This window comes from Mugil cephalus, chromosome 14 (assembly GCF_022458985.1).
Source record: "Mugil cephalus isolate CIBA_MC_2020 chromosome 14, CIBA_Mcephalus_1.1, whole genome shotgun sequence".
Taxonomy (NCBI): Eukaryota; Metazoa; Chordata; class Actinopteri; order Mugiliformes; family Mugilidae; genus Mugil; species Mugil cephalus.
The window spans coordinates 5,812,426-5,840,156 of NC_061783.1; the positions used below are offsets into that span (position 1 = coordinate 5,812,426).

General features: G+C 42.4%; 2 protein-coding genes and 2 non-coding genes across 4 annotated transcripts; 1 reads left to right on the forward strand and 3 right to left on the reverse strand.

The window, feature by feature from the left end:
* Nucleotides 1-653: 653 nt before the first annotated feature.
* Nucleotides 654-13,762, forward strand: maneal (mannosidase endo-alpha like). Its single transcript, XM_047605808.1, has 4 exons — nt 654-1,829; nt 4,009-4,118; nt 10,636-10,712; nt 12,716-13,762. Exons 1-4 carry the CDS (start codon nt 1,325-1,327, stop codon nt 13,350-13,352), a joined length of 1,329 nt encoding a protein of 442 aa, XP_047461764.1. The 5' UTR covers nt 654-1,324; the 3' UTR covers nt 13,353-13,762.
* Nucleotides 13,763-15,874: 2,112 nt separating this feature from the next.
* Nucleotides 15,875-15,947, reverse strand: trnav-cac. Its single transcript has one exon. It is a non-coding gene; the product is annotated as a tRNA-Val (tRNA).
* A 381-nt stretch (nt 15,948-16,328) lies between these two features.
* Nucleotides 16,329-16,401, reverse strand: trnav-cac. Its single transcript has one exon. It is a non-coding gene; the product is annotated as a tRNA-Val (tRNA).
* Nucleotides 16,402-20,314: 3,913 nt separating this feature from the next.
* On the reverse strand, nt 20,315-27,726 carry sf3a3 (splicing factor 3a, subunit 3). The gene is made up of 17 exons (XM_047605885.1): nt 27,455-27,726; nt 27,314-27,361; nt 26,866-26,918; nt 26,578-26,683; nt 26,423-26,495; nt 25,827-25,918; nt 25,643-25,725; nt 25,380-25,518; nt 25,219-25,287; nt 25,061-25,128; nt 23,011-23,118; nt 22,855-22,924; nt 22,546-22,710; nt 21,198-21,308; nt 21,021-21,111; nt 20,872-20,927; nt 20,315-20,782 (listed from the first exon to the last, which is right to left on the reverse strand). The coding sequence occupies exons 1-17, from the start codon at nt 27,548-27,550 to the stop codon at nt 20,705-20,707; spliced, it is 1,506 nt and encodes a 501-aa protein (XP_047461841.1). The 5' UTR covers nt 27,551-27,726; the 3' UTR covers nt 20,315-20,704.
* Nucleotides 27,727-27,731: the final 5 nt, after the last annotated feature.

Sequence of the window (27,731 nt, forward strand, 5' to 3'; positions counted from 1 at the left end):
TTAAACCAAATTTCAATCAAATCTGCAAAGAGGAAATGTGGCATAATGCTAGTTTAATTCATTTCGAGAATATTAGTTGGTTTATCTGATAGACTGGTGACACTGATTATACTCTGAGGTACCCTTGCACAATTGCAGAAGAAGAGGGCGCAATTATGTAATAATATCAAACCCTAATAAAGAACATAATGAAACATTTCCATTTAATAGAGAATACTAACCCTTCCCATCCTGCTTACACCCCTACCCCCCAGGATGAAGGCTGCACAGCTTCAGAACCAGAACAAGCAGACTCAGAAATAGCTTCTTTCAAGAGTTGGACTCCCAAACTCTGCCTCCCAGTAATTATGTTTCATGTACAATAGCTCTCTCAGGTGCAACATCTGTGTATCTACATATTATATTCATGTATTAATGCTAACTTCATGCTAATTGAACTGTCCTTGCTTTGAGACGGTTTCGTGCCTATTCTAACAACATTTGATTTATTATTTCTCTCGTGCTATGACTAGACCTCTGTCCTAGTTTCGTTCCCTTTCACTTATCTCATGTGTTGATGTAACAATAAAAACTAATTTCTGTACCCAGAAGTATTAGGCACCCGCTGCCACAGATGGGCACCAGGCTCCGCCCCCTGCCTCTTTGTGGCATCAATCGCCCCTCATACATCTTCCGGTCGGGGTTAATCCCACCTCTCCGCTGCTTCCACAACAGAAACAAATGTTCCATTATCTCTTCTAACATGGACGTCCAGTAAAAAAAAATAAATAAAGAAAACGGGCCGTGTTTCACACAGGCAGGACCGAACCTTCCAAGAATGCGGTCTCTGAGACGTAAAGCCGCCGCAACAGCTCGACGGAGAAGAGAGAGGCAGCAACGACAGGAGGAAATACAAAGGTAACCAGACTTGGCTCGGCGGACTGATCTCTGTTTTCAGACAAGACACGAGTTGCTCGATTAAATCGATTTTTTCCCCTCCACTTTTCTCTTGGAGATCATAGGGTTTGATTTTGTTTTATTATTTCTTTATTTTTTAAAAAAGGAAAAAGCGTCGTGGCCGTGAAGAAATCGAACAGCGTTTTAGTGCAAAATGTCCCCGGGTCCTGATTATGGAAGTGAGACGAGACGGTTTCGGTTATCGTGCGTTTTACGTGCTCCATTATGCACGACTGAGCGCTCTTCTTCTTCTTTTACCTGCTCGACGCCAGTCCGTGTAGCGAAGCCGATGGCTGCGTTCATGTAGCTGGCGTTAAGAGGGACCGTCACTCCCCTGCTGCCTCCTGGACCGGCTGTTCTTCCTGCGGCAGCACCACGGACAGCGACAATGACTCGGCTGCGCAGAAAAGCTCTGGTTGCGCTTTTCCTCTTCACCCTCTTCATTTTCGGGACCATGATGGGTCTGAGGACGCTGAAGCCCAGCGACGGCTTCTCGGACCTGGCCCCCGGCATGGACTTCATCGGGGAGAGACACGAGAGGAAACGGCTCGACGAGAGGGACGTGGTGGTGTCGCCGGGCCAGTCCCACATGGGCAGCAGCGACACCAAGGTGGTCTTCACCAAATCGGACCGAGACTACAGCATATTCTACGACGTGCACATCTTCTACTACCTGTGGTACGGCTCCCCGAGCGTGGACAACAAGTACATCCACTGGGACCATGTGCTGGTGCCGCACTGGGACCCCAAGATTGCGGCCAGCCACGCTCAAGGGAGGCACACGCCACCGGAAGACATCGCCTCGAGCTTCTACCCTGAGCTCGGACCCTACAGCTCCAGGGACCCGAAGGTGCTGGAGTCACACATGGCCCAGATAGAAGCTGCTGCAGCGGGTAACAGATGTTGCAACACTGGCTTTACATGCACACCCACAAACCTCCCTTTAACTAATTGAAATTCTAACAACAGTGAGGGACATAAATGTTAAATGCACCAGAAATACTGTTAGAGAGCAGAATCAGTCATTGTGTAGCCAAGAAGTAGTTATGTTTTATTGTACATGCACTCTAAAAGTGCTGGAAACTGCCTTTAAAACATGTGTTATTCTTTCTAGTAGCAACAGTCCCAAAAATGTTAATAAACCATAGAACCAAGAAACATGTTGCATATCTATTACAGTAGAAGTGGATTATTAGAACACTTGTGCGAGGAGAGGCACAGAAACAGGAGCTAATCGCATCGTAATCATCCCAAACAAATACTCCTCGGTGAAGGTTAAAATTAAGCCAGAATGAGGTCGCTTGTTGTGGATGAGGCATTACGTTCAGGCTTGTCCACCCACGGCTATTAACCAGTAGTCAGCCCCAATGCCCACACGGCTGCCTTGAGCACTCACCGCATGTGCAGGTTCATTATGGTGCCAAGTAGTTCACAGCCACATCAGAGCACAGTTCTCTTAACTTAACCTGCTCTCGATGCACGCTCCACCGATTCCGAGTGCTGTTCAGAGATAAGCACGGTTCAGTTTGGTCGCCTGCCCCAGTTCAGCCCACGCTGGATCACCAGCCGGGCGACCGACTGTAAACACGGCAACAGCTCTGAGGTCGCCTACTCCCACTGAGAACCCCAGATGGGGGGATTCACTGTCGATTAGCTTTTGGTGAACACATAAATGTATTGCACAAGAACGTCAGCCACTTAATAACAAAATCAACTCCAGAAGAAGCTGTAGTAGTAGTCCCTGTTCTCATGTAGTACTAGTGCACATTAGCAAATTACATTATTTTACCTGTCCCCTTAAGGCCAGTTTTAAGTTTCTGGATGTGTGTTTGTAGCGTGACATTTGCGCACTCTTCTGTGTGTACTTCAGTCTGGAGGATGTGTAAGCTGTAAGATGTTGAACTTTGTTCCACACATGCTACAAAACAACAGGGTGGAGACCTTCTGACAACAGAAGGAGAGCCGCTTTATGTAACCTGTTTGTGTGGATAACGTGAAAAAGCTAAAAGAGAAAAGTGTCTGTTCAGCTGCTTAACGAGGTCATGGCCAGTGGTGTGGGGCGGCACAACAATTATCTTGACACAAAATTACCACAAATATCAAATATCTATCTATCTATCTATCTATCTATCTATCTATCTATCTATCTATCTATCTATCTATCTATCTATCTATCTATCTATCTATCTATCTATCCATCTATCTATCTATCTATTTATCTATCTATCTATCTATCTATCTATCTATGTGTGTGTATAAATCCCTATTAAAATATAATGTTTTTATTGAGGCAGACTCTAGATTTCTAGATGTGTTTTGTTTTTCACTATCATCTGTCTGTAAATGGGGGGAAAAAACAGTTTCAATCCCACTTAATTCATCAATTATGTGGATGCAAACCTAACAGAACATCAGATCTCAACAGAGCCTTGTACTTGTGCAAGGAACAGGATGTAACATTAAGCTACGATACACCCCCACATGCCTGCAGCCTTGAGCGGCGACGTGGCACTTACTGGAAGTACATCCCACAAACTAAGAGCTTGACTACATAAAGAACACTGCAACTGTGGATATTAACCCTTGCAGCTTAAAGGGCACACACTACTACCTGCAGCCACGCTGAACACTGGCTTCGGAAAATAGTATTTACGCGTGCTACGGTGAAGACAAATGGAGCAAGCAAAGGTCATCCTGAGCCTTTGCCAAAGTTTTGAATCGATGCTCCAAGTCAAACAAGAGCAGAACTGAAATGGAAGGAAATGTTTATTTTAAATATGAATGATGCAACTGATAGTCTGTGAAGGTTCTGTTCAGGTCATCGCATATATAAAAAAAAATCTCCATGTTTCATTTAAGTAGCTTCTACCAGTTCTAATAATATCATTACCAGGTGATTTTCAGGTATATCATTCGTAGCTTTCACAGGTGTTAAGGAGGAACTCTGTTCCTAAAAGTCATGATTACCTTTACAGTTTGCCCAAACAAAATACTTAATTACATTTAAATATGTAATATGCGTGTTCCTGTCCGCCTTGCTCAGTTCCTCATCTCCATGTTGTGGTTGTGTAGGGGTGCTGGTGTTGTCGTGGTATCCTCCCGGAGAGGCGGACGACCACGGAGAGCCCACAGAGGACCTGGTTCCTGCAGTCATGGACGCCGCCCACAGGCACAGCATCAAGGTAACTGGTGAGACAACCGGTATGTTTTTCCCTTTCTGCTGACTTACTGAGTGAATGGGTGGCTTGGCGTGAGAGCTGACTGTTGAAGTTGAGAGCACTACTGATGTGAAATTTGTGTCATCAAGTTTGTGTCCACGCTAAGTCTGAAAAAAATATTTCTGTGTCAACTGTGTGGAGCCAATCGATGTGTTTATTTATGTTGGCATGACGATTGACAAATTCCTTTACTTTTAGTACTAAATCCACAGCATAAAATGCTGTGTTACAAGTAAAGGTCCTGCTTTCAACATGAAAATAAAGTAAAACATTTAAGTAATCCATGGCTGCTGTACTATTATCAATGTATTATTGTACATTACTGTTGTGGTTGGTTGAGGTTAGGCTCACTCTCAACAGTTTTATTTCAAAATAAGGACATTTGATATTTTTTGGAACTCAATTACATTGTTTGTTGTCCCTAGAGACCAAATTTAAGGAAAAGCACAAAATTCCAATATTTGACCTTGAAGAAAGTTTTTGGCATGCCAAATAATTACGTTCCTTATGGATTTACATGCATATCTTAATGTTTAAGTAACTCCACCTACTGTATTAAAAAGAATAAAATGACTGAAAATGATGAAAAGTGGCCGAGTATAAGATCACTCAAATGCTGGTTATGACAGTCCAGTCAGACAAGTCAGAAAAGTAGACGTGAAATTTCTTCTTTCAGTTAGTGCTTCTTTTTGACAGTGTCACTTTGTTTTTCCGTCTGATGGCAGTCTATGATGTGAGCAGCTGACCAGTTGTGCTCATAAAAGCCTGCTATTTGTCTGTTAACATGGAATTAGAATTGAAAATTATTTTAAAATCTGCTTGCTATCACAATGTGATAACAAATGAACATTAAAAATGTTAATTATAGCTCATCATTTGAGGTTTTTAAAGGAAATATTCATGTAGTACCAACACAAAGGAGACAAGGAGGTGGGGAGATACCATAGTAACAATACAAATGCTGACATGAATCCCTTGTATTGTTGGAATGACATTCAAGCAGGCACGTCACTTCTACGACATAGGTAAGACAATTTTACGATGTAGGTATGGTGCAGGTGATATGAAGTTATGATGTAGGTATGCCATGGGTATGCTCTAGGTAAGATGAAGGTGTGGTGTAGGTATGACATAGTTATGGTGTATGTAAGAGGAAAGTAACACATAGGTATGGCATGGAATAGGTGAGATGAACGTATGGCGCGGCTACGTTGCAGGTCACAGGGTAGTTACAACAAACATCCGAATTTTCTGTGTCGCTTTGAAAATAAATGTTGAACCTCAACTCCATCATGAGCCACTCAGTTCCAGACACCATTGTTCGAGGTACACAGAGAAGCTCTACACAGCTGAGCAGTCGCTGACTAACGTTTTAGTGACGTAATTACAGAACAATGCTGACATACTAGCACACAGGTATAAATGCTTTCAAACCTCCATATGACATAGGAGGAAGTGGCTCTCAGTATATTTGTTGTAGGACTAGAAGCCAAGCTTAATTAATAAATGGCACCAAAACAAAACAGAAACTCCTAAACACAACATGCTAATTGGAGTCAGTACCACCAATATGGCATGCTAGCTAGCTTTGAGGAGATACAGGCGCAGTGGCAGAGGTGTCAGAAAAAACTTTATTTATACCCGAAGGGCAATTAGGAGGGTGTGGTGCAGTTACAGCCCTGCTAGTGTGTATTGTATGTTGTGCATGACAGGTCTTGTGCACACATTAACATATTCATGACCTGGGGCTGTGTACCAATGACTCCTGTCTGTCAGCAGTCCAATATTTGTTGGCAAAGCTGAGTTGTGGTGAAAAACAATAGACTATGGTAGCTTCCTCAGTTCTAGGCAGCGTTGTTGTTAAGTTTGCTGTTGGTCACCTGGTGGATGGTCAGAATTCACTCAAGCTAAACTTAAATATAGGATTAAGTTCAACATTTAGCAATTGCATTGAAAGGAATCGATTTTGTGCTAAAATACCGCTGTTGTAAAAGGCTGGTGTGACTGGTCCTTAACACTACATTTTCTCCAGTCGAGAAATGCCATTTGTTCAAAATGAATGCATTATGTCTCGTAGCTGCATTGCGTTCTGGTCCACCGACAGTGAAGAAATTGATACCTCCGCATTATGTCCCTGCGGCGCTTTCGATTTTAACGCTCCAATCTCACTCCATGACATTTACAGAAACATGAGCGCTGCAGAGAAATGAAAATGTCCTGCTATCAGAGGCTTTTCTAGCTGAGCCGAGTACTTTTTTTTTTTTTGGAAACACGTGCTTTAGAGCAGATATTTATCGTTTTCAGTGCACAACTGAAAAAATGTATCTATTTTGCCACCGACGTCTTTTAAATACCTTAAAGTCTCAAGACACCAAAGGTGCCTTTGATGGCAATGGCAAAACAAGCTGAGGCCAGACTGTAGATTCAGCACTAACAGGACAGAGGAGCTTTCCGTCGGTCTACTTTCATGCTCCTTATATGGAAGTCTTAAGCTGAGAACTGGGTCTCTCTGTGTGTCTCGGTTGGACTTACACAACAGTGTGTATCTCACAGCTGACCTGAGGGCTAATGCTCTAGTGTTTCAGTGCATCAGAGCTGCCTCTGACAAAATACAGGCTGAAGTCTGTGTGCGTGAGCAGTCGTGTGTGTCCGTCCACTCGTTCCCTCTGAAAATGTCAGGCCTTCAAACTTCGCACGCCTCGCGATTCTGACTTGTTAAGAATCTGTCAGTTCCTCTGCCACTTACAAAAGTGGAGGAGCCAGATCGCTGGTGTCACAGAGATCCGCTGCTACCATCACATATCACACATAAGAGAACACAGGCTGATCTATAATCCCCTCCAGTGCTCCATCCTCTCTAATTAAGCATAGATTGACCCTATTTGCCAGAGTGATGGTGACTGCAAACAAGAACAGTAAATATTATACATGTACAGGGCGCCAAATCACAGTGTGTAATATCAAAGTTGTTGTAAAGAATAATCACATATCTGGGTCCAGTACAAGTTGCTACTGGGCATTGTTATAGATTCAGTATCCGTTTATGAGACCAGCATTTAACAGTTTAGAGCACTGGTGTTCAAAGGGGGATCTGCGACCCCTAGGGGTTCCGTGGAGGTACTGCAGTGTGGTCACAAAATCTTTGGTTGATTAGACTTTTTTTTTTTTTACCCACAATTTTCCCCTGCAAAATGTATATTTCTTTGACATGAATCCAACATATTTTAGTAAAGGGGTGAATGGAGGCTAAAGACATTGTCTTTCAGTCAGCATTTCACTCATTCAGCGATACAAGAGCTGTCTCAACAGCACCAGAGCGCCACACTAGCTGAGACCTGTCAATCAAAGCCTCCTGTAGGCTCCGCCCCTATCGCTGCTGAGTCAATCACAAGGCCCGATATTACACGCTGACTCAGTCAGGGTCCCCGCAACTGGCCGAGAGCCTATTCAGTCCCCAGGTGAAATCCCAGGCGCACGCTGCAGTATTAGCAGGAGAGAAGCTAACAGGGCATGATATATATCAGTATGTTTATGTTTACGACAGTTGCGTATATTATCACTATCACTTCAGTCATTAAAATATTTTTATACAAAAGAGTTTTTTGCCTGTGCCTTTGTGAAAAACAGGATTTCTAACATGTATATATTGCTTAATATTATGATCTTCTGTCTAAACTGTGTCTCTGTTATATATTAATACGTCCATTTATCAGCATTCCCTGATTCTTGATTGTTCTCTACTCCTCAAATTCATTCAGATTTTTCTCCAGATATTTTGGGCTCATAAACAGAGATGAAAAACACATAGGGAATACGTTGCAATATAGGAACAGGACATAAGGTCAAAATATGTTTAAACCCCAGTTAGCAGTCCATGACAATACTAAATAGTATTAGTGAACCAGCTGAGTTCGGATGGGATTTCTACTCCATCTAAATTCCAGTTTATTTGTCATAAACTCATTCACTGTAGAGGAATCGTTCCGTTATGAGGCATTCTTTCTAAATTGATCGATTAAAGACTTTGGGCTTCTCTTAATCCTTTGGGTTCTTTTGTACAGTATGCAGCACACAGACCAGATGAGAGGTAAATGTGAAAGTGTGTTGTGCACACACTGGCCACACTCGGAGTGTAAACATAAGAGTCAGTCAGCATCGGCCTGAGGGAGAGAATCTGACCAAACAAAACATTTTTCATCCTGATTTATTCAACCGAACAGGAACTGACTGAACAGTGTCTTACCTCGCTGGCCTTTCATGATTTCCTACCAGTCCAGACTGCTGACAAGCCCGAGCACGGGCGCCAAACAGCACCGTGTTGCTATGGAAACTGTTTATGAAGACCTTGCAGCCTCTTTTGAAAGACGGAGTGGGCGTTGAGCGTTCACTGTTTGTTGCTCGACAGCTCTGTCGGCGCTTGAATGTTTGCTACTGAGCTACGTTAGACCTTTTCTGTTTTGTGATTGAAGCTAACCGTGGTTATTTTAGGGATGACATCTGTCACTCAGCTTTCCGCTCCCGGCGAAGAACGCAACACGCTGTCTGGACCAGCGGTTTTGCTGACAAAAAAAGGAAAAAAAAGAGAACAGACATTCTTTTAGGTTTTTAGGTTTATTACTCAGGCAGGTAAAAAGAAATCTCAGAGACGCTTGGGTCAGTGGGGTAGATGTAACCTGCACCACCCGAATGTGTTTACAAATGAGATGAAAGTACAGGACATGCCTGTGAGGAAGGTGAGCATCTGCTTCACTTGGTCTCTTCTTGTCCTCTCAGCTCCTTCGTCCGGAAATCCTTAGCATCCTGCTGGCTAAATTTAGGCTCCTGTCGTCTGCTGTTCTGTCTCCTTGTATTTTTATACCAGGCAAAAAAGACAACAATGTCATTATTTGCCTGTTTTCTATGAGTACATTTATCCAAAGAAGACTATTTATGCCCTAAATGTCACAATTTATATATATTACATTTTTATTCAGTATCTTTTGGTATACTTGCCCTTTACTGTTTGTATCTTAGGGTTTGTCAGGTCTGCTATGGTTGCTATGGTTGGAAGCATTTGTATTTGCATTTCCCAGTGCAGGGTAATGAGCTGACTGTAATGTCTAACAAAGTTAAAAAGGATTGCAAAAGCAAAAAGATGTAATGTGACAGAAATATATTGCTGGTCAGATAAGTTCAACATATAAATGTAAATGCAACATGTAAATACAACAACCTTTGAGTCGTACAGCGTTTATATGCTTCAGTCTACCTCAGAGACAGCCCTGGGGTCGGCTTTTTTGTACAGTGGCTTTTAAAAAGCTCTGCGGTGGACGTGTGGTACAGCACAGTTTCAAGGCATAACTTTTAACTTAAACATTTTCCAGTATTTGAATTCGGTGGATTGCGATCGTAGGGGATTGGAGTTGAGCTCCAGATTGTGGTGCAAGTCTTTTTGGATTCAGTCAAGTGGAACTAAGAGCTGTGAAATTTCTGACTCAAGTGTGATTTAAGTCCACACCTCTGGTCCATACCAGGACAAACTGTGATCGGGATGTGCTGGTACTCATAACTTAAAGGATCTCCTACCAACGTCTGTGTGAAAGATACCAAAGGCACGTCAGAGGACTCAGTGTCCATGCCTTGATGATTCAGAGATGTTCTATGCACACACAAAGAACCACTGACACATGAGGCATGGTCATAAGGTCTTAGTTCACTGGTGTATATTACCATTCTTCACTCTGAACATCTGTTAAAAAAGGATCGTCACAGGGTTCTGAAAAGCCGAGACCTGACATGAGAACGAAGATGGTTGGAATTTTTCTTTTTGTTATGCTAAGATATGTCTGTTCAGGTCTGTTTTAGTCTGGCTTTTTTCACGTCTTCTTTTTTTTTAAAAAAAAAACGAATGAATGCACTTTGTGTTCAGGTAGTTTTTCCCCCAATCAGGTCCAACATTGTAGACCACCAATTCTGATTTTTAATTTGAACTGACCTGCTTACTTCCCAGTGCTCAAATAAGCCTTGACTGGTTCTGTGTTCTGTCAGACCTATGCACCTGCTATTCAACGTTTTAAACACACATCATCACAGAGCAGCTATTCAGAAAATAGTGCATAGAAAGCTACAACTGCATAAATGCTTCCTCTGACTGACGCTAGGCTTCCTCGGAGCAGAGTACGATGCTGTTGTGATGTCGAGTAGCTTGTGTGTTTGAGTATTCACGCGAAAAACAAAAACATCCACTGCGGAACAAGTACCATCCAGAGTGGGCACGAAATAACACTTCAATCAAGGCTGTGATTCAGAGGGAGCACTGCCAAATAATTAGCGAGGTCCACAGACATGTAATTAAATGCCTTTTTAAATACTGGCTGTCTGTCACAACTACTAGCCCACATGAACAATGAGGATTCACAGCATAACCCCTTATTTTACAGGTTTTTGTGCATTCAGCTGATGCTTTTCACTAACAATCTTATTCACATGTGTCTCTGCACAGGTGGCCTTTCACATACAGCCATACAAGGGCCGGACGGACCAGAGCATGCATGACAACATCAAATATATTATTGACAAGTAAGCTCTTTTGCTGTGTCTGCTTACCTCTCTGCTGGATCTGTTTTCTTTGGCTGACCTAAAGGTCAGGTCGAGCTCTGCAGCTAGAAGCCTGTAGATCGGTTGGACCATAAAGCCTCATAGGGGAAAGAAAGGGTAAAGGTAGTTTAATATACAGTGTCGCTTTAAAAGTGTAGAATTTTCTACATTTCTGCATAAAATTACTCAAAACATCCAATTATTATCACATGGGTCTTGAAAGCAGTTGCAGAGAACCCAATTCAACTAAGGAGACAGAGATATTACAGAGATCTTTGAGTTGCGAAAGACTGCAAAGCTTTGCCGGGAGGGATTTTTGCCCATTCCTTGGATAAAGAACCACTTCAGTTCTGACATGTTGGTGGTTTCCTCACATGAACTTCTCGCATCAGGATGTTCCTTCCAATTCATTGGTCCATCAGTTATAGGACTCCAGTGTTCAGAAAGCTCCTTTGTCTGTGCCATCATAAACTAAAAATATCTATTGTGAATATCAGATAGGGTAACAAGGCACTGAATGATTACTGTTATTGGCTTATATGTTACAATCCCACATGCCAAGATCCCAGGCAAAACGTTTAGAAGTCCAGTCTAGCTGAAAACTAACCAGGAGGCTAGCAGTCAGCTACCAGCTAGCAACACGCCAGCTGCCTAGCCTAGCCAACAGCAGTGGGCAGTGGGCACCTCGCATCACAGATGTTTCGATAAGTTAGGCCCACAACACCTTAAGAAGGCTTAACAGTGGGTTCCAGCGTCCTGGAGTCACCACCTCTCCATGCCGCCACCGCTCGGCTGTGTGCAGAAATGTAAAATTCTGAAGCGCACAGTAAGTTTGAGGTTGAACTGTAGACACCTCTCTAGATACCTCCTGCTGTATTGGTTTAGAATGTAGCTATTTCTCTGGCTTCAACAAGCTGCAGTAACGTATGTCCGTGATGGTTTCCCCATGACTCAAGGATTGTATGAAATTTATTCCATTTAAGAGAGATATAGGGATGTGGGGGCAATCATTTTACGGTGTGACTAGAAACAGGAATAAAGAGACTCAATGATGCCATGTTTAAAATGATACAAGGCTGGATGAAAATCAAAGGGCAGGCTTTGTTGGGCGTCTTTGAGAGGAATACCATTTCTGGACTTTATATCGCTGCCAGTGTTTTCGGGAACCCACTGTGCCGACCATCTGCAAATGAAAGAAACATTGGAGTATCAAAAAAAAAGAGAGAAAAAAGTCCACGGTTGCTTTTAAACAAGCCATAAATATTTTCTGAATGTGCAATTCATAGCTGTATTTGAGTCAGAGTATTCAGTATCGTCACATTTGGAAATACATGTACACATAGTTACACTTAAAACAGGCAGCGCCATGGCCTCTAGCCTGGATACCAAAGTGATTCACGGTCATACTGATGTACTTAAATGGTAATGCTGATTTACGTTACAAGGTTTTCCATCACTGCCATATGGCTTGTCGCTGCTTTCACTGCAAATGGGAATGCGGCCTGAGCCTGCAGGCTTGCCGCTTAGGAAATATAAAAAGTAATTTAAATTGTTTTCACCGACATAAAAGGTTTTGCTCGGGAGAGTAATCACTCGGTTGTGCAGTTTTCCTCTGCTCAACAGAGCATTTTAGAGTGGCTGTTATGCAGCCTGCAACACATTACTGCGAGATTCACAAGAAACGGCTTAAAAGCTGCACGAACACATCTACGGGCGTTTTGATAACTATATTTTGTTCCGATTCAGGCAGTAATTAGTGCAACACGGCCTCAATAATACAGATTGATCATACTTTTGTGTGAAATTTATATCTCAGAAAATAATCTAAATGATATTGATATTGATTTCTGTGGTTCATGAACCGATTTGCTGTATATGAACACAACGTCTGATCAAGCATCTATGTTATACGTGGAAAATCATGTTTTAAGGAATGTTGACTTTAAATGCTTTGAGTCTGAGTATCTTTCTCTAATTTTCCCCAGATACGGAAAACACGGCGCCTTCTACAGATTCAGGTCAAGCACAGGACGGGTCCTCCCACTGTTTTATGTATATGACTCCTACCTGACGCCAGCTGAGTCCTGGGCAGAGCTCCTGACAGCGAAAGGCTCCCACAGTGTCCGAGGCACGCCTTACGATGGGATTTTCGTTGCCCTCATTGTTGAGGAGCGCCACAAACATGACATCCTCGCCAGCGGCTTCGACGGCATATACACCTACTTCGCCTCCAACGGCTTTTCCTTCGGCTCGTCCCACCAGAACTGGAAAGCCATCAAGGCCTTCTGTGACGCAAACAACCTGATCTTTATTCCCAGCGTCGGCCCAGGCTACGTTGACACGGCCGTTCGACCGTGGAACAACCACAACACCAGGAACAGGGTCAATGGACGTTACTACGAGACGTCCCTGCAGGCAGCTCTGTCTGTCAGACCAGAAATCGTCACCATCACATCCTTCAATCAATGGCACGAGGGCACACAGATAGAGAGGGCTGTACCCAAGAAAACTGTGACTCGCTTGTATCTAGACTATCAGCCCAACCAACCAGGCCACTACCTGGAGATTACACGGCAATGGGCAGAGAACTTCAACAAGGAGAAGGACAAATGGCTGATGTGAACATGGCTCTAGTTGTCTGCTAGAATTAAATGGCACCAAGCTCTCAGCGCTCACTGTTGCAAGCACCTTTATGTTCATCCACTTACCTGTTTTTATTCTGCTCTGATCACTCCTGATGACACGTTTTTCCTAAATGTTCACTCTGTCCTCACTGGTTTGATTCACTAACACTTTTTTGTAGGTTAATAACATCACTGGAAGGATGAACCAATAAGGTCACAATGACAGACGGATAATCGTTGTTCCCTAAAAGCAGCTCCGCTCACTATCTGTTTGCGACATCACAAAGTGTGGCTATGTACAATGACACTGCCTTGTAGGGTTGTGTTGTTTTCTTATTTTCTTATGATGAAGACTGTTCTTTCCTGTATTTCCTTGGTGACAAATTAAACGTACGTGTGTTTACTGTTTACGGAGAATCAGTGTTTGGTGTCAAGGTAAAGCGTGACTTGAGTACACAGCCAGACCCTTCAGTCACTTCTAGCAGATAATCACATTAAATGGTTATATTGACTCTTAACCTCTTACAAAAGGCAAACAAATTCACCTGCCAACCTGAAGAGACACAGGAGAAGTAAATAACATTGACCATCTTATGACAATTCAGTGTTCTGCTGATAAACTTTTTGGACCTGGTATTCATGTGGATGTAACTTAGGCCAGACGTCTTCAACCCCCAAACTGATGGAGAGCTTAATTAGGGACCCCCTACCAACTATATGTGTTCTATATTAAGCTCGGCCTAGTGATATTATTAAATATACATTATTATCATCATTTTCCATTCAATATTAAACTATCCCTTATCCCTTTACTAAAATATGTTGGATTCATGTCAATGTGTATTTAAAGAAATTTCTATTTGTGTCAGGAAAAATAAATACATGAAAATGGTTTAGGAACAACTGAAAAGACATGAAAAACAGCACAAGGTGTTGATCTGGAATTCAATTTACTAGATCTTAAACTGATCAAGTATCCGTGACTTGATCCATAGAAGCCCCTCCCCTCCACCCATAGAACCCTAAGGCCCACACTAACAACATCTTGTATCCAGACACCACAGGACGCCCTCAGAAGGTCCATGTCCAGTCTCTGATGAGTCACAACTGTTGTGGACGCACTAGAGAGAGCTACACAATATTAGGAAGGTGATCATAATGCTGTGTCTGATCCGTGCATGTCAGTGCAGTGTTACCTTGTTTGTGTCAACAATGTCTACTTCGGTCCAAGCTTAAAATAAGATCCCTTCTTCTTTGCTCGTGTTTGGTTCATTTTAGGTTACCCTCTTATAGACCTACCAGTTTAGTAACATGGGCTCTAAATCGTCTGGTGACACATTTAAATGGGATTTCATTGCTTTAATGTCAATCATATATCTGGCAATGAGAGAGAATAAAGGTAAGAAATACAACATGGGCTTGGAGGCGAGGGTTTAAAATTGAGGCAAACAGAAGAGAGAGGGTTTAATCTACACCTATACCTATAGGTATGCACTAATCTCCCTGTCTACAATTACTTTGTGGGGGAAGGCTGGTCTGGAGTCGTTTCAGTGGAAACTGATTATGCTACAGCAAAGATCTTCCAGGCAATGGACAGCGATGTAGCCATGCATGTTATCTCAATTGTGGAGTTCAGTTTCTTTACTTTTTTTCTATATCAATTGAAGTATGCCCCATAATGAACCAAGCTAGATAGGCACAGAAATAGACTGCATGCTTGTTGGTAATATTAGGAGCTCGTCAGAACTATCCTGAGACTTGTACAACTTCATATAATGGGGTTAATTCCATTAGTATTAGCAAGACAGGTCTGTCTCTCTTTCAGTTGAATTGGTTTAAGAGTTTGAAATAATCACTCTGAGCATTCTTGGCATTGCAAGCTCTTCTAATAAGAATGCTGTTTAATAAATTCATAACCCAGAAGAAGAAGCTTCTCTAAGGGATACTGGATGTTTTTAATCAGTGGTTACTGTCTCCACATAAACAAAGTAATACCACTTTTAAGAGCGTGTCAAGGGAACATTGTTGTCACTGCCTGATGCGTGCCACGCATTCATGAGGGTAAGGCGTCCACGGCACGCAAGACCTGCCATCTGTGCTGGAGTACATAAATACAAGGTCGCTCTCTCAGAGTCTGGGGACATAAGCTGTGAAATGCAAGATAACTAGATTAACGGTAGATGATCCAAAAATAACCTCTGTCTTTATTCCTAGAATATAAAGCTGGGTTTGAGCAATACTGTATCAAACAGTGTTTATACATTACGTTATGATACAAAGTAGTCTGTCAACACCGACAGGTTAAAGTGCAGCCCTTTAATAACGTTGCCTGCTACGTTGGGTTGTGATGAGGAACTGAAGCCCTAATGTGATATAAAACGTGTCAGAACAACCTGGTGACATGGTACAGAAATGCAAAAATCGTAAGAATGATGCTACCACAGGAAGCTGAGGTAGGATAATTGTATGTTTTCATCAGGATCGGCATGCGTCAAAGAAGTAGTTGAAAATGCATAAACATGTTTCCGCCCGGTTTCGAACCGGGGACCTTTCGCGTGTGAGGCGAACGTGATAACCACTACACTACGGAAACCTGTGGTCAATGATCTACGTCCACATGAACGCGCGACATAAAGACCCTGAAATGTATTATTAAGTTATTGTGTTCCAAAAATATGCTGACAGCGTGATTAGAGGATTTGGAAGTTATTATTATGTGTGGGGAAAAAAAAACGTGATGCAAGCATATGGTAGCGTACCATATGTTTCAAGCAGGAATCGTCAGGTAAGGACTTTCCAAGTCCAATTGAACATCTGCTGCATGACAAGTCATTAATCAGAGAAATATTTCCATTCAGCGTATCCTTACAGCAACATCGCAATATATTCCAGGCAGCTGTGCCTCAGATGGGAGACAGTACTTACTCTATAAACCCCACAAGACACAACACAGTTCAAAAAAGGGGCATAAACATGTTTCCGCCCGGTTTCGAACCGGGGACCTTTCGCGTGTGAGGCGAACGTGATAACCACTACACTACGGAAACTCGCGGAGACACGTAACAGGCAGAGGCCTCTTACGCCCCCTGTGACGGCTCAGGTCGTGATATTAAGATATTTTTCTTTTTCTACAAGTCTATTTAGCAGTAAACCATTATCTCGATACTGGTGCCTGTTGTTAAAAGCCACAGAGATTAACTCTCTTTCAGAATACTATTACTACTTACTTATGTCAGTAAATGTTTCTCTACCAACTTGTACACCGAGTACTACTCATAACAGTAAATGCCGTGTATATGCTTGTTTAACTGAACTTTATGCTACATTCAATTCAGTTCCAAAGGTCGATTTCCCAACTTTATCCAACCACAAATTCTGTCTTTTGTCAAACCTGGGCTACCTCAGCATGAATGTTAACATTCATTAACATCAGTGATGGTAATAGATGTTAATGTACAACAACTTCTCTAACTGGTTATAGTGGGAAAACATTTTTCCTTTGTAGATGTAGTAGCCTATTATAAAATAGTGAAAGTATGTTTTTTAAAAAAAATAGATTAATTGTAATAATTAATAATACAACTCTTTTGTAATTAGAACCAAAAGGAGAAATTAATATGTGGTTCCAGGTAACACACTGTACATTGATACTGTTCCACAATGCTTTGAATTACAATTAGAGAATGATTTGAGGGACATGTTTGTCTGTACTTGCGTTATCAAAAGTAAAGGTAAAATAGTTTTTTAAATTTTTTTATTGAACTGTTAATGCTGATGCCGATGTGCAACATTTTAATGTTTAAGATGGCTGTGTTGAACTAGTTTTAAGTGTAAGAAGAAATCATAGTAGCTCCACTACACGGTTGGGATAATTCAGACTCATGCTACTCTACTTTGAGTTTGTTTCAGGACAATTAAACCTTTTCAGCAAGGATGCAGGGTCAGACTGCAGTTTCCACGGTTTGAAGTATTTATGCAACAAACAGCATCTAGTTCATAATTTAAGGTCTCTCTTGTTGTTTACCAGACTACTGAATCAAGCGCCAAGATGCAAGAGCCCCATCTGGTGGAGTTTACGAGCCAACAACAAATCACTGGAAGTCATTAAACCCGTCAGTGAGTCACTTGCATGTTCTAATGTCCAAAACACATTTCTACACAGAAAGTAAGACTAAGCTCAGTCAAGAGATAAACGAATAGATGCAGTGGTAGTGGTGTTACCTCTTGATGGTGATCTTTGTCTCAGTATGATAAGAACGCAGCTAGAAGAAGGTCGTGATTCTTGGTGAAATCTAGGCCAAATGTTTCATCAGTTTCATGACTACCATGAAGTCACCGATGACTTTCAGTTCACACAGAACGCGGCCCCATCTTGTCTCAGTGAAGGTGTTGCGTCTGACCCGTTCATCCACCCCAAGCCTCCACCTTCTGAGTAAAATAAATAAGTAAAAGGCCCACACATGGAAGAAAGCCCTGAGAAAAGTAGCACTCCCTGCTCCCCTCTGGTTTGCATTTCTTTTATTCACACTGCAGGAGGATGATGAGCCGTAACACCCTGTTCTACCACGAGCAAGTTGTGTTTTATTTCTTCTCAGTACGATGTCAGGCTGAATGCCATTAAATCGACTGGATCAAAAATGATGACTTATATGGCTTTGAGAGGAAATGTTGCATGCGGTAATTAACAAAATGACATACCTGTAGTGTGTTGTCACGGCTCGCCTGATCTTCTCCCGGTCTTCTTAATGAGGCACCTTGTGCAGGATGATAATCAAGCTACGTGTGTGAGCGTATTCAAACATACTGTGGTATCTGCTAAGATATAAAATCCCCAACCGTCATGAAACACGTCTGGCAGGTAATTATGCCTGAGGTGTTGACTGAAAAGAAAAAAAATAATTGTGCATTGGATCATTTGGTCCAAGTGCAGCAAATGGCACAGAATGATTGTTTAGACAGATATAAATGCGGCTAGATGATGGCCGAATAATGTTCCTTAAAATTTCCACTGGGAGGGTTCCAGGCCGAGAAAATGTTCCAGTTTACGGCCCAGCATTGAGCAGATGGCCTGGTGGCTTTCCAGTTGTGCAGAGGAAAGACCTCTTCTGCAGGCACAACAAATTGTTGTGCTGTATTTCAAGGTGCTTTCATGGTCCGCATGTATATCCACATGGCATCCAGCGTGCATCATCCCTCACTATGAGGTAATCTGTGGGTGCCGCATTCAGGGGAGGATGTAAATGCTGAAAGGAGCGTGGAAAAAAGGAGGAAAAATCAGATCATCAGAGGAAGGAGGAGTAAAAGGAGCTGGCTCATCAGATAACCTCCATCATTTTTCTAAAGAACGTGCAAAAAAAAAAACATCTTCCAGTCACTTTTTTTTATGATCTGTATTACATTTGTCTCAGCCGTTTTCTTCTCAAAACAGTGTGACAGTGTTACCAAGCTAACAGCTTTTTTCAGCTACAACCACATCCACAGACACTTTTGTTTTTTTTTCTGCTGGAATAAGAAGAATCTGTTACAATGGAACTGACTCACCAGAGAGTTGGTCTGCGTCATGTTAAGTCAGGGTGAATTTTAGCATTGTGACAACTGGTGGAAGACAAAATGATGCAGGAGTTTCTCAAAGTTAACATGAAATGACTGAGGCGTGGACGGGAACATGCTTCTGTTGTGACGACGCTCCGTTCCATTGACTGTGTCATCATTCCGAGTCACAAAGACGGAACGGAACCCTCTCACATGAGGCTGGAGACAGACTGTAACTCAGGGCATATCTAGGTGTATTTATTAATCCAGTTGGTAAAATTAACTCTGCAATATTGTGAGTTCTCGTATTTGCTGTGATTTTATCAGAAGTCATTCATCAGGAACCAACACACAAAGGTCTGGCATGATCTGAAGCGTTCACCAGAACAGTAATGGAGTAAGTGGAGGGGTTAAAGGCTAATTCGATAAATTCATTCTATTAGCTAAGGACATGCCGAGTATGTGGTTTATTATTTAACTACATGAACCACCGGCCTGTGGTAGTTGGCATGTAGCAAGACTGTTTGACCCAGTGTTTCCTCTTCTCTCAATTATGAATTCTTTTTTCAGTGTTTGGAAAAACTCAAATATTTTTTTTTCTTCTAGGAAACAGGGAAATGGAAAAAGAAAGAACTGGACAGTGAACAGTCGCTGCAGGATCGTTAGACTTGACCTCTTATTTCCAGTTAAGTCTTTCCATGCTGTTTTATTCCACAATAAGTATCAGACCAAAATATAACTTGATGTTAGGTCACCAGGTTGCCCAGTTACTGGACTGCCAACGAGATATATAATTATATTATGGCGAGCAGGGTTTATTGCAAATGCAACTACCAATATTTAAATGACTATTGAGAGGTTTAAAGCCATCGTAAGGTCCCTGTAGTAAACAACCACCCATAAAGAGTTACGATGCGAATAGAAGTCAACGGCAGCAATAAATCAAATCACCGCCCCCCAACCAGTTTGCCTCCACTGAGCAGCTGTAAAGTCGGAAATGGGAATGTACATTTACAACTACTCTAATAACGTTCGACGTATTTTCACTTCCTTTGCTTCTTTATACTTACTCCATCACATTTAGCCTTTCCCCCGAGTGAATACACACCCTTAAATTAAGTAATTGCAGCATTTGAAAAAACATTAAGATCAGAGATAACGGCAAAACCTGAAATTACTTTTTCTTCCATTAATCTTCCACAAACGTTCAGTTCTGATCTTCAGTTCTAAGGGACTGGTGGGGGTTTAAATAGGAACGTCTGAGGCTGTAGCCAATCAGAAACTTGCTTGACTGTTAACAGAAACGCCGCATACACGCCAATACATTAATGTTTTAGTATTTACTCTTTACGCTCCAAGTACCTTTTTATACCATCCACCATAGTGCAAGTCTCATGTTCAACAAACTGTGAGTACAGGAAACAGCAGTGACAAACGTATTAAGTTTATTATGATCACTGGTCGCCACGTTACAAAGTTATGAGACTACAGAAAATACCCTTTCCTCAGCATTTTGAAGGCACAGGTGTATCGCTGGAAGCTCATTTCCATTAAGTGCCCCAGTCTACAAAGAAAGTGAACCAGCATGCACGAAAACACAACCTGGAATGCATCTTTAACACACCTGCGCTGTCCTCACCGAGTCAAATGTCTGCTGAGAAAAGAGTCTATGGAGGGAGGGTCTGTAAAAAGTTACTACTTACAAATAAAAGGGCACATGAACAAATATGGGATAAAAAACATAGTCAACTTCAAAACAAAGCTCCTTATAACCTCCTTTTCATTTTTTTCCGACACTCGAGTCACGTCGTCTTCCATCTACAACAAGCCCTGTCTCTTCAGATCCTCGTAGGTCTTCTTGTTGACCACGTTTCCGCTCGAGTCCTCGTACTCTTCCTGAAAGGCACACGTGAGGGGATGAGCAGAGGTTTATTATAATATGAAGGAATTACATCTTGAATCTGTTGCTCCGAGTGTGCACTTACCTCTGTGTCTGGCTGCCACCGCTCTAACGCCTTCTGGGACTTCAGCTTCGCCCACACTGGTGTTAACAAACATAAACCACTTCTTAAAACCCAACTCGCAAATCACATTCACAAAAACGCGTTCACGGCCGAGTCGAGACGGGACTTACGAGAGACGGCGTCCTCGATCTGTGTGACGTTGGCGAAGTGGGCCGTGTTGGGGATTCCCAGACAGCGCATACCGTGAGCGTGCCTCCACTCCTACAAAACGACAAGGAACTGGCTTCATTTTCAACTCCAAACATGAACACGCCTCCTGTAACATCATTTAAAAACATCAAACGTACCGCAAAGTGCCTCTGGAAGGCTTTGGGTCCTCTGTAAGTGTAGTTGCCGCAGATCTCGCAGTTGTAGTTGATGTTCAGGCCGTGGAGTTTATAGAGCCAGTATGGGATCGGCTGCAGGGACAAAACAGGAGTCAGCAAACTTTTAAAATTCAGACCAGGAAATGAAATGTGACAGTTAAATCCCTGATGCTTGTTTGAATAAGGTGATGAAAGTTATTTATAGAAATTAAGTTAAACAGGATAAATTTGAAGCGTCTCGTTTTAAATCACAAAACAGGCGTCAATTCATGATCAATGGAAGCATCAGACCAACCAAACACGTATTTCAACCATAGACCATATAAATATGGACAATGTGTCTCCAGTTCTCTGCAATGGCCAAACTGATGCCATTTTCTCAGAGATACAGGCGGCGCCATCTTGTGACTTTGGAGCCAGAGCCTGATCAGTTTGGTCTGGGAGTGGAACCACATGGAGCCGCAATATCGATGACCCACCCACAGTTCCTCTAGACTCACTTGCGTTTCATTTAAGTAATACTATGCTCTGCTTTACCTCCACGAGTTACAAGGAAATGTTGGATTATACACTGTACTTATTTATAATTTTAATTTTTTTATTTTTATTTTTTTACAACTTTCTACATCCCACAGAGTAGCTTTACAGAGTGGTTGGCATGCCTGTTTCAATAGCGTCAAATAACAAACAAAACTTATCTAAAAATTAACAATTGTAGATACATCAGTATTATTTTAACTACTGAAACCACCCATGATAAATTATTTGACTTACAGTGTGCTTTATTGTTTTAGTTGGGCTCAAGTCCCATCCACTAACATGGAGGAGGTGGAGCCTATGATTTAAACTGCAGCCAGCCACCAGGGGGAGCTCTACTTTGGCTTCTCCTTTGAGGAGCGGTTCTGCCCATGTTTATACAGTCTATGATTTCAACACATGAATCATATGGGTTCATTCCACCAAATGGAGTCACCAATGCCAAGAAGCTCTCAAGCAACATGTGAATGGGGACTTGCTGACAGCGCAGCTGGCGGATTTTTTAACTTTCATTTCTAGCAGTATTTCAGTCAGCAAACAGTCTCTCTGCAGTGTTGTTCTTGTGTAAGTTTAGTACTGTGGGGAAAATCAAATGCTTCACAGGTCTTCTAAAATCTGTATCACTTCGTTCGGCCCAAATGGCCACTGAACCTTATTCCTTGAATCTTTATAGGCGTTAAAGTCAACCAGGTGTCCCATACTAACAGTTTAACCATAAAAGCCTCTTTCAGAGACAGATAAATGTGGGTTGAAACACCACCGGTTCATTTTTACCACACAAGTGAAGCCTCACCTTGCCGTCCCAGCCCAGCGGCAGGTTCTTGGGGTTGTAGATGATCTCGTTGTCTTCATCTTCGCTCTCGCTCTCACTGAGCTGCTCTTCCTCCTCCTCCTCGCGCTCCTCTCCGGTCCGGGCCTGCTTCCTCTGCACGTTCTCGTGAGTCAGCTGCCTCTGTTCCTGCAGCCACCGGCAACGACAAGAGCCCTCATTAAAACGGTCATACCTGAGCCCACGCCGACCTCCACAAGCTAGGTAACACTTCGCTCAAAATGCCGGATGGAACCGCTCATGCGTTCACTCGATGATGATATACTGACTCACCCCAAGGATCTCCACGTATTCATAGACCTGAGCTTCCAGAAAGCCAATTTCCTTGTTGCGCTCCGTGTCTCTGCGGGAGTGATGGATGGAAATCGTTATGAATTATATAATGAACGCCATCACGACCATTAGGCTGAGATGATTGCACCCACTCACTTTTTAGGGCCTTTGGCTTTAGGATTCTTGGCAAACAGGGATGGGTCAAGTGATTCCAGGGATTTGCCTTTAGTGCTGAAGAGTCTCTGAGCTCTCTCCTCCAGAGTCCTGTACAAACACAAACACACACACACATTATAGCTGGGACACGTGCAGATCGTTCGGCTCTGTTCTTAATGCTCATCGTTCAGTATTATTTATCCCCTACACCAATCAGCCACAACATTAGAACCACTGACAAGAGAATTAAATAACATTGTGAAAATACAATGTTGAGCTGGGAAACTTTTCGACCTGGTTTTCATGTGGACCCACTAGACCAGACCAGGCACCCCCACCCCATAGCAATGACACTCCTTGATGGCAGCAGCCATCCCCAGCAGGATGCAGCCAGACACAGACACACACACGAAAACGCTTTAAAACGTTGTTGCTATCATTTGCATCTGTTCTGATGTGAATAATTCTTATATGAACTCAACTATTCCATCCATCCACCGAAAGCTACAGCTAGAAGATAACACATGGGTCTGATCTAGCCTCTCCAGAGTTTCCCATGCTGTAGGCTGAGCACTGGCAGCCACAACGAACACATGGACCTCCCTGACATGTGTAATACATAATAGCTGGCTAATAACTGGTCTCATATCAGTCTCTACATTGTCTTCACTGAGAAAGCACCTTTCAGTTTGGATGAGCCGATTTAATCAATAACAGCTGATTGACCTTATTCCTTAAAACTTTATTGGCATTAAAATCACAAGAATTTTGCACTGTTTGACTTTTTTTTCTATTTTTAAATAATAGAAACATTTTATTCCAAGGATGGTTATAGTTTAAACAGATATGATACAAATCTGTTTGACGCACTACTTTCTATAAACTATCCAGGATTAGTTTCCCTCATAAATAAACACTTCATAGTCACTTTTGAACCACCAGATTGGAACCACACTCTGTATCAGTTTCCCTCTCCCTCCTTTTAACAGTAACAGGAACTGAATTCAATCCAGTTGCATTGATAAACCACCAGTAACCATCAAAGATGCTTTACAGAAGCCAGAGCCTGAAACCCACGGCCACAGTAGCTAAATGAAAATCTCCCTTTGATATTTGAGGAGGGCCAAGTCATGTGGAGGCCCCGTCTGCTTGGAGCGCGCATTTCCATTCATACATGCGTTTGGATGAAGCACATTTCATACACGGTATAAGTAATACCATGTAATACCATTTAGTGGGATTGTTGGGTTATTATTGAATTGGAAGAGTGGCTTTGCGCTATGGAAAATTACCCATTAGTTGCGGTAGTTAGTCAGGCCACAGCAGCTGGTGCCAACTGGCCTAGCATAGACATCCCCTGGTAGTTACCCCGGCAACTGGGAAGCGGTTAGGCAACGGTACCAAGGAAGCATAGGCGTACACAAAGAGCCATGTTTCACCACCGAACATGACAACCTGCTGTGATGAGAATCCATGGAGGGCTGGATGACGTGGACCAAAAACCACATCTCAATACCTTTTCCATAAAATAACCACAAAGATAGCACCAAGTCAAAGTCACAAGCATAAGCTAAGACTCTTTTGAATGAAAGGCTCTACATTTTATATGACCAACAATATCAGGGGCGAATGCGTTTGTTTTGGGGCAGCATTCTGGGAAGACTTCCTGTTCGGGTTGCAGCGTGCAGTTTAACACACTCTTCATACTGCTCTTTATAGCACTGTTGTAAATGGAGGAAAAGAATAAGTCGTGCTCGAGTCTTTGTCAGCAACTTGTTTTCAGCACTCTTTCCAGAATAGTCTTCAGCTGCACACCTGACACTTTAAATCTGAACCGTCTCCAAATTACTGAGCCACTGCTTTTCTTTTTTATAACCATCCAGCTCGTCTTCAATACATAGACTCTCACCTGTGTTACTCTCTGTGTTGTCGACACAAAGCGATCCACACTCACGACTCTCATTGTGTTCATTTAGACAATTGCAGAGCACAGAAGATAATTTACTTGCAAACTAACCCCCAGTGGAATAATGATAATAGCAAAGCTCACCCTCCACACTTGAGTCCCAGGGCCATGAGAGCTGACTTCAATCTGTCCAGACCCAGAGACGCCAACTCCTGTAAGAAAAGAGGAGACAAACGCAGGTGAGTTTAAGCTTGAAAGTGCCACCTGATATTAATGCTGAATATTCACGGTTTGACACTTACCTCCCAAGAAGAGAAGGCAGAGAGGTCCAGATGAGCTCCAGCATGTGTCAAAGCACTACTCGTCTCTTTCTACAACCAGATGAACAAAACCAGTCAGGTGAGATTTCAGTAGCCAAAATGGGAGCAATCCTCAGACACGTAGATCTATGAGAAGAACTTACAGGCCAGCCTGGAAAGGTACCGTTGTCCCATTTCTTCTCAAAGTCTGACAGCACTTTTCCATAGAGCTCGTTGTGGTCCAGCAGAGGTTTGACCCGGTCTGAGTAGTCCTGCAGGTACTCCAGCAGCATCTCCAAATACCTGTATAAACAACAACACATTAGCCAGATCTACACATTTGTTAATTACTGCGTATTCATGGAGAGGCCCGTTGTTTCCTCATTATTACTTATGTTTTCCAAATGATGAATATGAATGGACGTACTTTTTGTATTCAGCATTTTTCCTGTCCTTGGGAATGTCAAAAAGCTGGTCGAATGAAGAAAGGTAAGCGATGTACTCCAGTTTCTGTAAAAACAGTCCACATATGGAGCAGTCAGAAACCAAGGTCTGGGATGAGTCTTCACTCACATGAATGAACGGCGAAGAGCTTTGTTTTAGATTTTTACCTCGGCTCCCTTTAAATTGATGTACTTCAGGTAGCAGTCATGGAGGTCCAGGTAGCGGCCGTATCCCTCCTCATCTGTGAACTCCACCATGTCTGTGGAAAATTTGAACGATCTTACTCAGCCATGCAATTCAATTTTTTATTTTTTATAGACTACCAACAATAACAGCAGTGATATAAAACACACAGAATTGCACATTTAAAGCACATTTACAGATCACATGAAGATCCCTGACTCCCAAACCCCTCTAAGCATGAAGGAGCTGGTATGCAGACGTACTTTTTTTCTCTCAGTATCAGCTGAAAGGCAGCATGCAGAACAGTTAACATTAAAGTGCCTTAATTTGAAGATTAAAGGCCGGGGGAGAGATTAAAATTCCAGTGGAATATTAATTGTATGATTTAGTGAAAATGACAGCGATTAAGATGCACTCGCTAGGTTAGTTAGCCTGACCTTGCTGATTCAGAAAGGAATATTTTTTCCCCCAACTGCACATCGATTTTGCATGTCGGTAACAAGCAGAGAAACACATATACAGCGGCACACAGAACCAAGCCTGTGTTGATGAAATGGAAATGGCATTAGTTTAAACGTACTCTGAGCCTCCTCGCTGGGGTTGTCTCTGGCCTTCATTAGCTCCTCAAACTCTGCAGACATGGGAACGGAAATCTAAAGGAAAGAAACCACAACGTCATCAGGGATTTAGTTTCGCCAACACTGTTACACAAAGTAAAAGTGTGCGCTTTAATACCTCATTTGGGTGCTTTCTGTGAAACTCCTTTATCTGCTTCAGTCTGTTGTAGAACTCTGCAAACTCGTTTGGTCCAGAGATGGCGGCGAGTTCATCTCTCCTCATTCTGTCGAGCAGAGATGGAGCGCACAATGAGCAGCAGGATACATATTTAGACGTTTGTACAAAGAACAAGCAGAAGAAATCATTCTAAAGGCAAATGTTTATAGGAAAGGTTTGAATCAAAGGAAAAATGACCAATTCCACACATATGGAATATGACTAAAATAGGGGAGAAAAAAAACATACCCATCTTTGTCTTCATAGGAGTCTCTGAGATTTGCGCTCACATCCATATACCTCTGTCAGAAGACAAACAGAAAGTCAGATTAATTCCCGTGTTGAGCATTAATACTGGTGCTGAAATCAGATGTCCACATTCAGAAAGGTCTTAGTAAACTCTTTTTTTCCTACCCAATTTGCTTCGAACCTCCAACATCTATCCCAGTTTTACAATCAGGCTGATATGGTGAACATTTTACTGATGTTGCATCAAAATGTTCCTTTTTATCAGCCAGCTTCCATCTAGACCACTCAAATTACTTGCCCTCTCACTCGGGTATGAAAAGGAACAAAAGGATGACTGAATTATATCTGACACTATCTCAGATATTGGAAACGTTAATAAGGCAGCTATCTATCCAGTGCTACCTTTGGCCGGTCAGTTTTATGGGTAGAGAAATCGAGTCATACTTACATCCAGCATCGCCCTTATTCGATGGTCTGAATTAATTTGTTCCCGCAGCTAAAATGGGGGAAAAAACACGAGTTAATATCAATAAGTTCCACATAGCTGCTTAACTTAATGCTAATGCTAGGGCAAAGCGGCACAACTTACCGTGGACTTCTTGTGTAACATTTCTTTAGTCTTAGCGTCCATTAGCCGCTCATTCTCTTCGTGGTATCGACGCTGTTGCTCCAAAATAGTCTCCATTATTTAGAAATGTGAACGCGCGCTCTTTTTAAAGGTAAAACAACGACTCCAACAAGCTAGCCAAAAATGAAAGAAACCAGTAGCCCCGCCGCCCGTACCTACTACGTTTGTTTTCAATGGCGCATGTCGCTAGAAGCTAACTTCCGTCACTTGTGCGCGGCGTAAGAGAAACATTGACCAG

Coding starts and splice junctions, on each gene's coding strand:
- maneal (XM_047605808.1), top strand. CDS start 1,325: ATGACTCGGCTGCGCAGAAAAGCTCTGGTTGCGCTTTTCCTCTTCACC. Junction 4,119..10,635: donor CCCACAGGCACAGCATCAAG/GTAACTGGTGAG, acceptor GTCTCTGCACAG/GTGGCCTTTCACATACAGCC. Junction 10,713..12,715: donor ATCAAATATATTATTGACAA/GTAAGCTCTTTT, acceptor AATTTTCCCCAG/ATACGGAAAACACGGCGCCT.
- sf3a3 (XM_047605885.1), bottom strand. CDS start 27,550: ATGGAGACTATTTTGGAGCAACAGCGTCGATACCACGAAGAGAATGAG. Junction 25,288..25,379: donor GTACCTTTCCAGGCTGGCCT/GTAAGTTCTTCT, acceptor ATCTGGTTGTAG/AAAGAGACGAGTAGTGCTTT. Junction 22,925..23,010: donor AAAGCCAAAGGCCCTAAAAA/GTGAGTGGGTGC, acceptor TCACTCCCGCAG/AGACACGGAGCGCAACAAGG.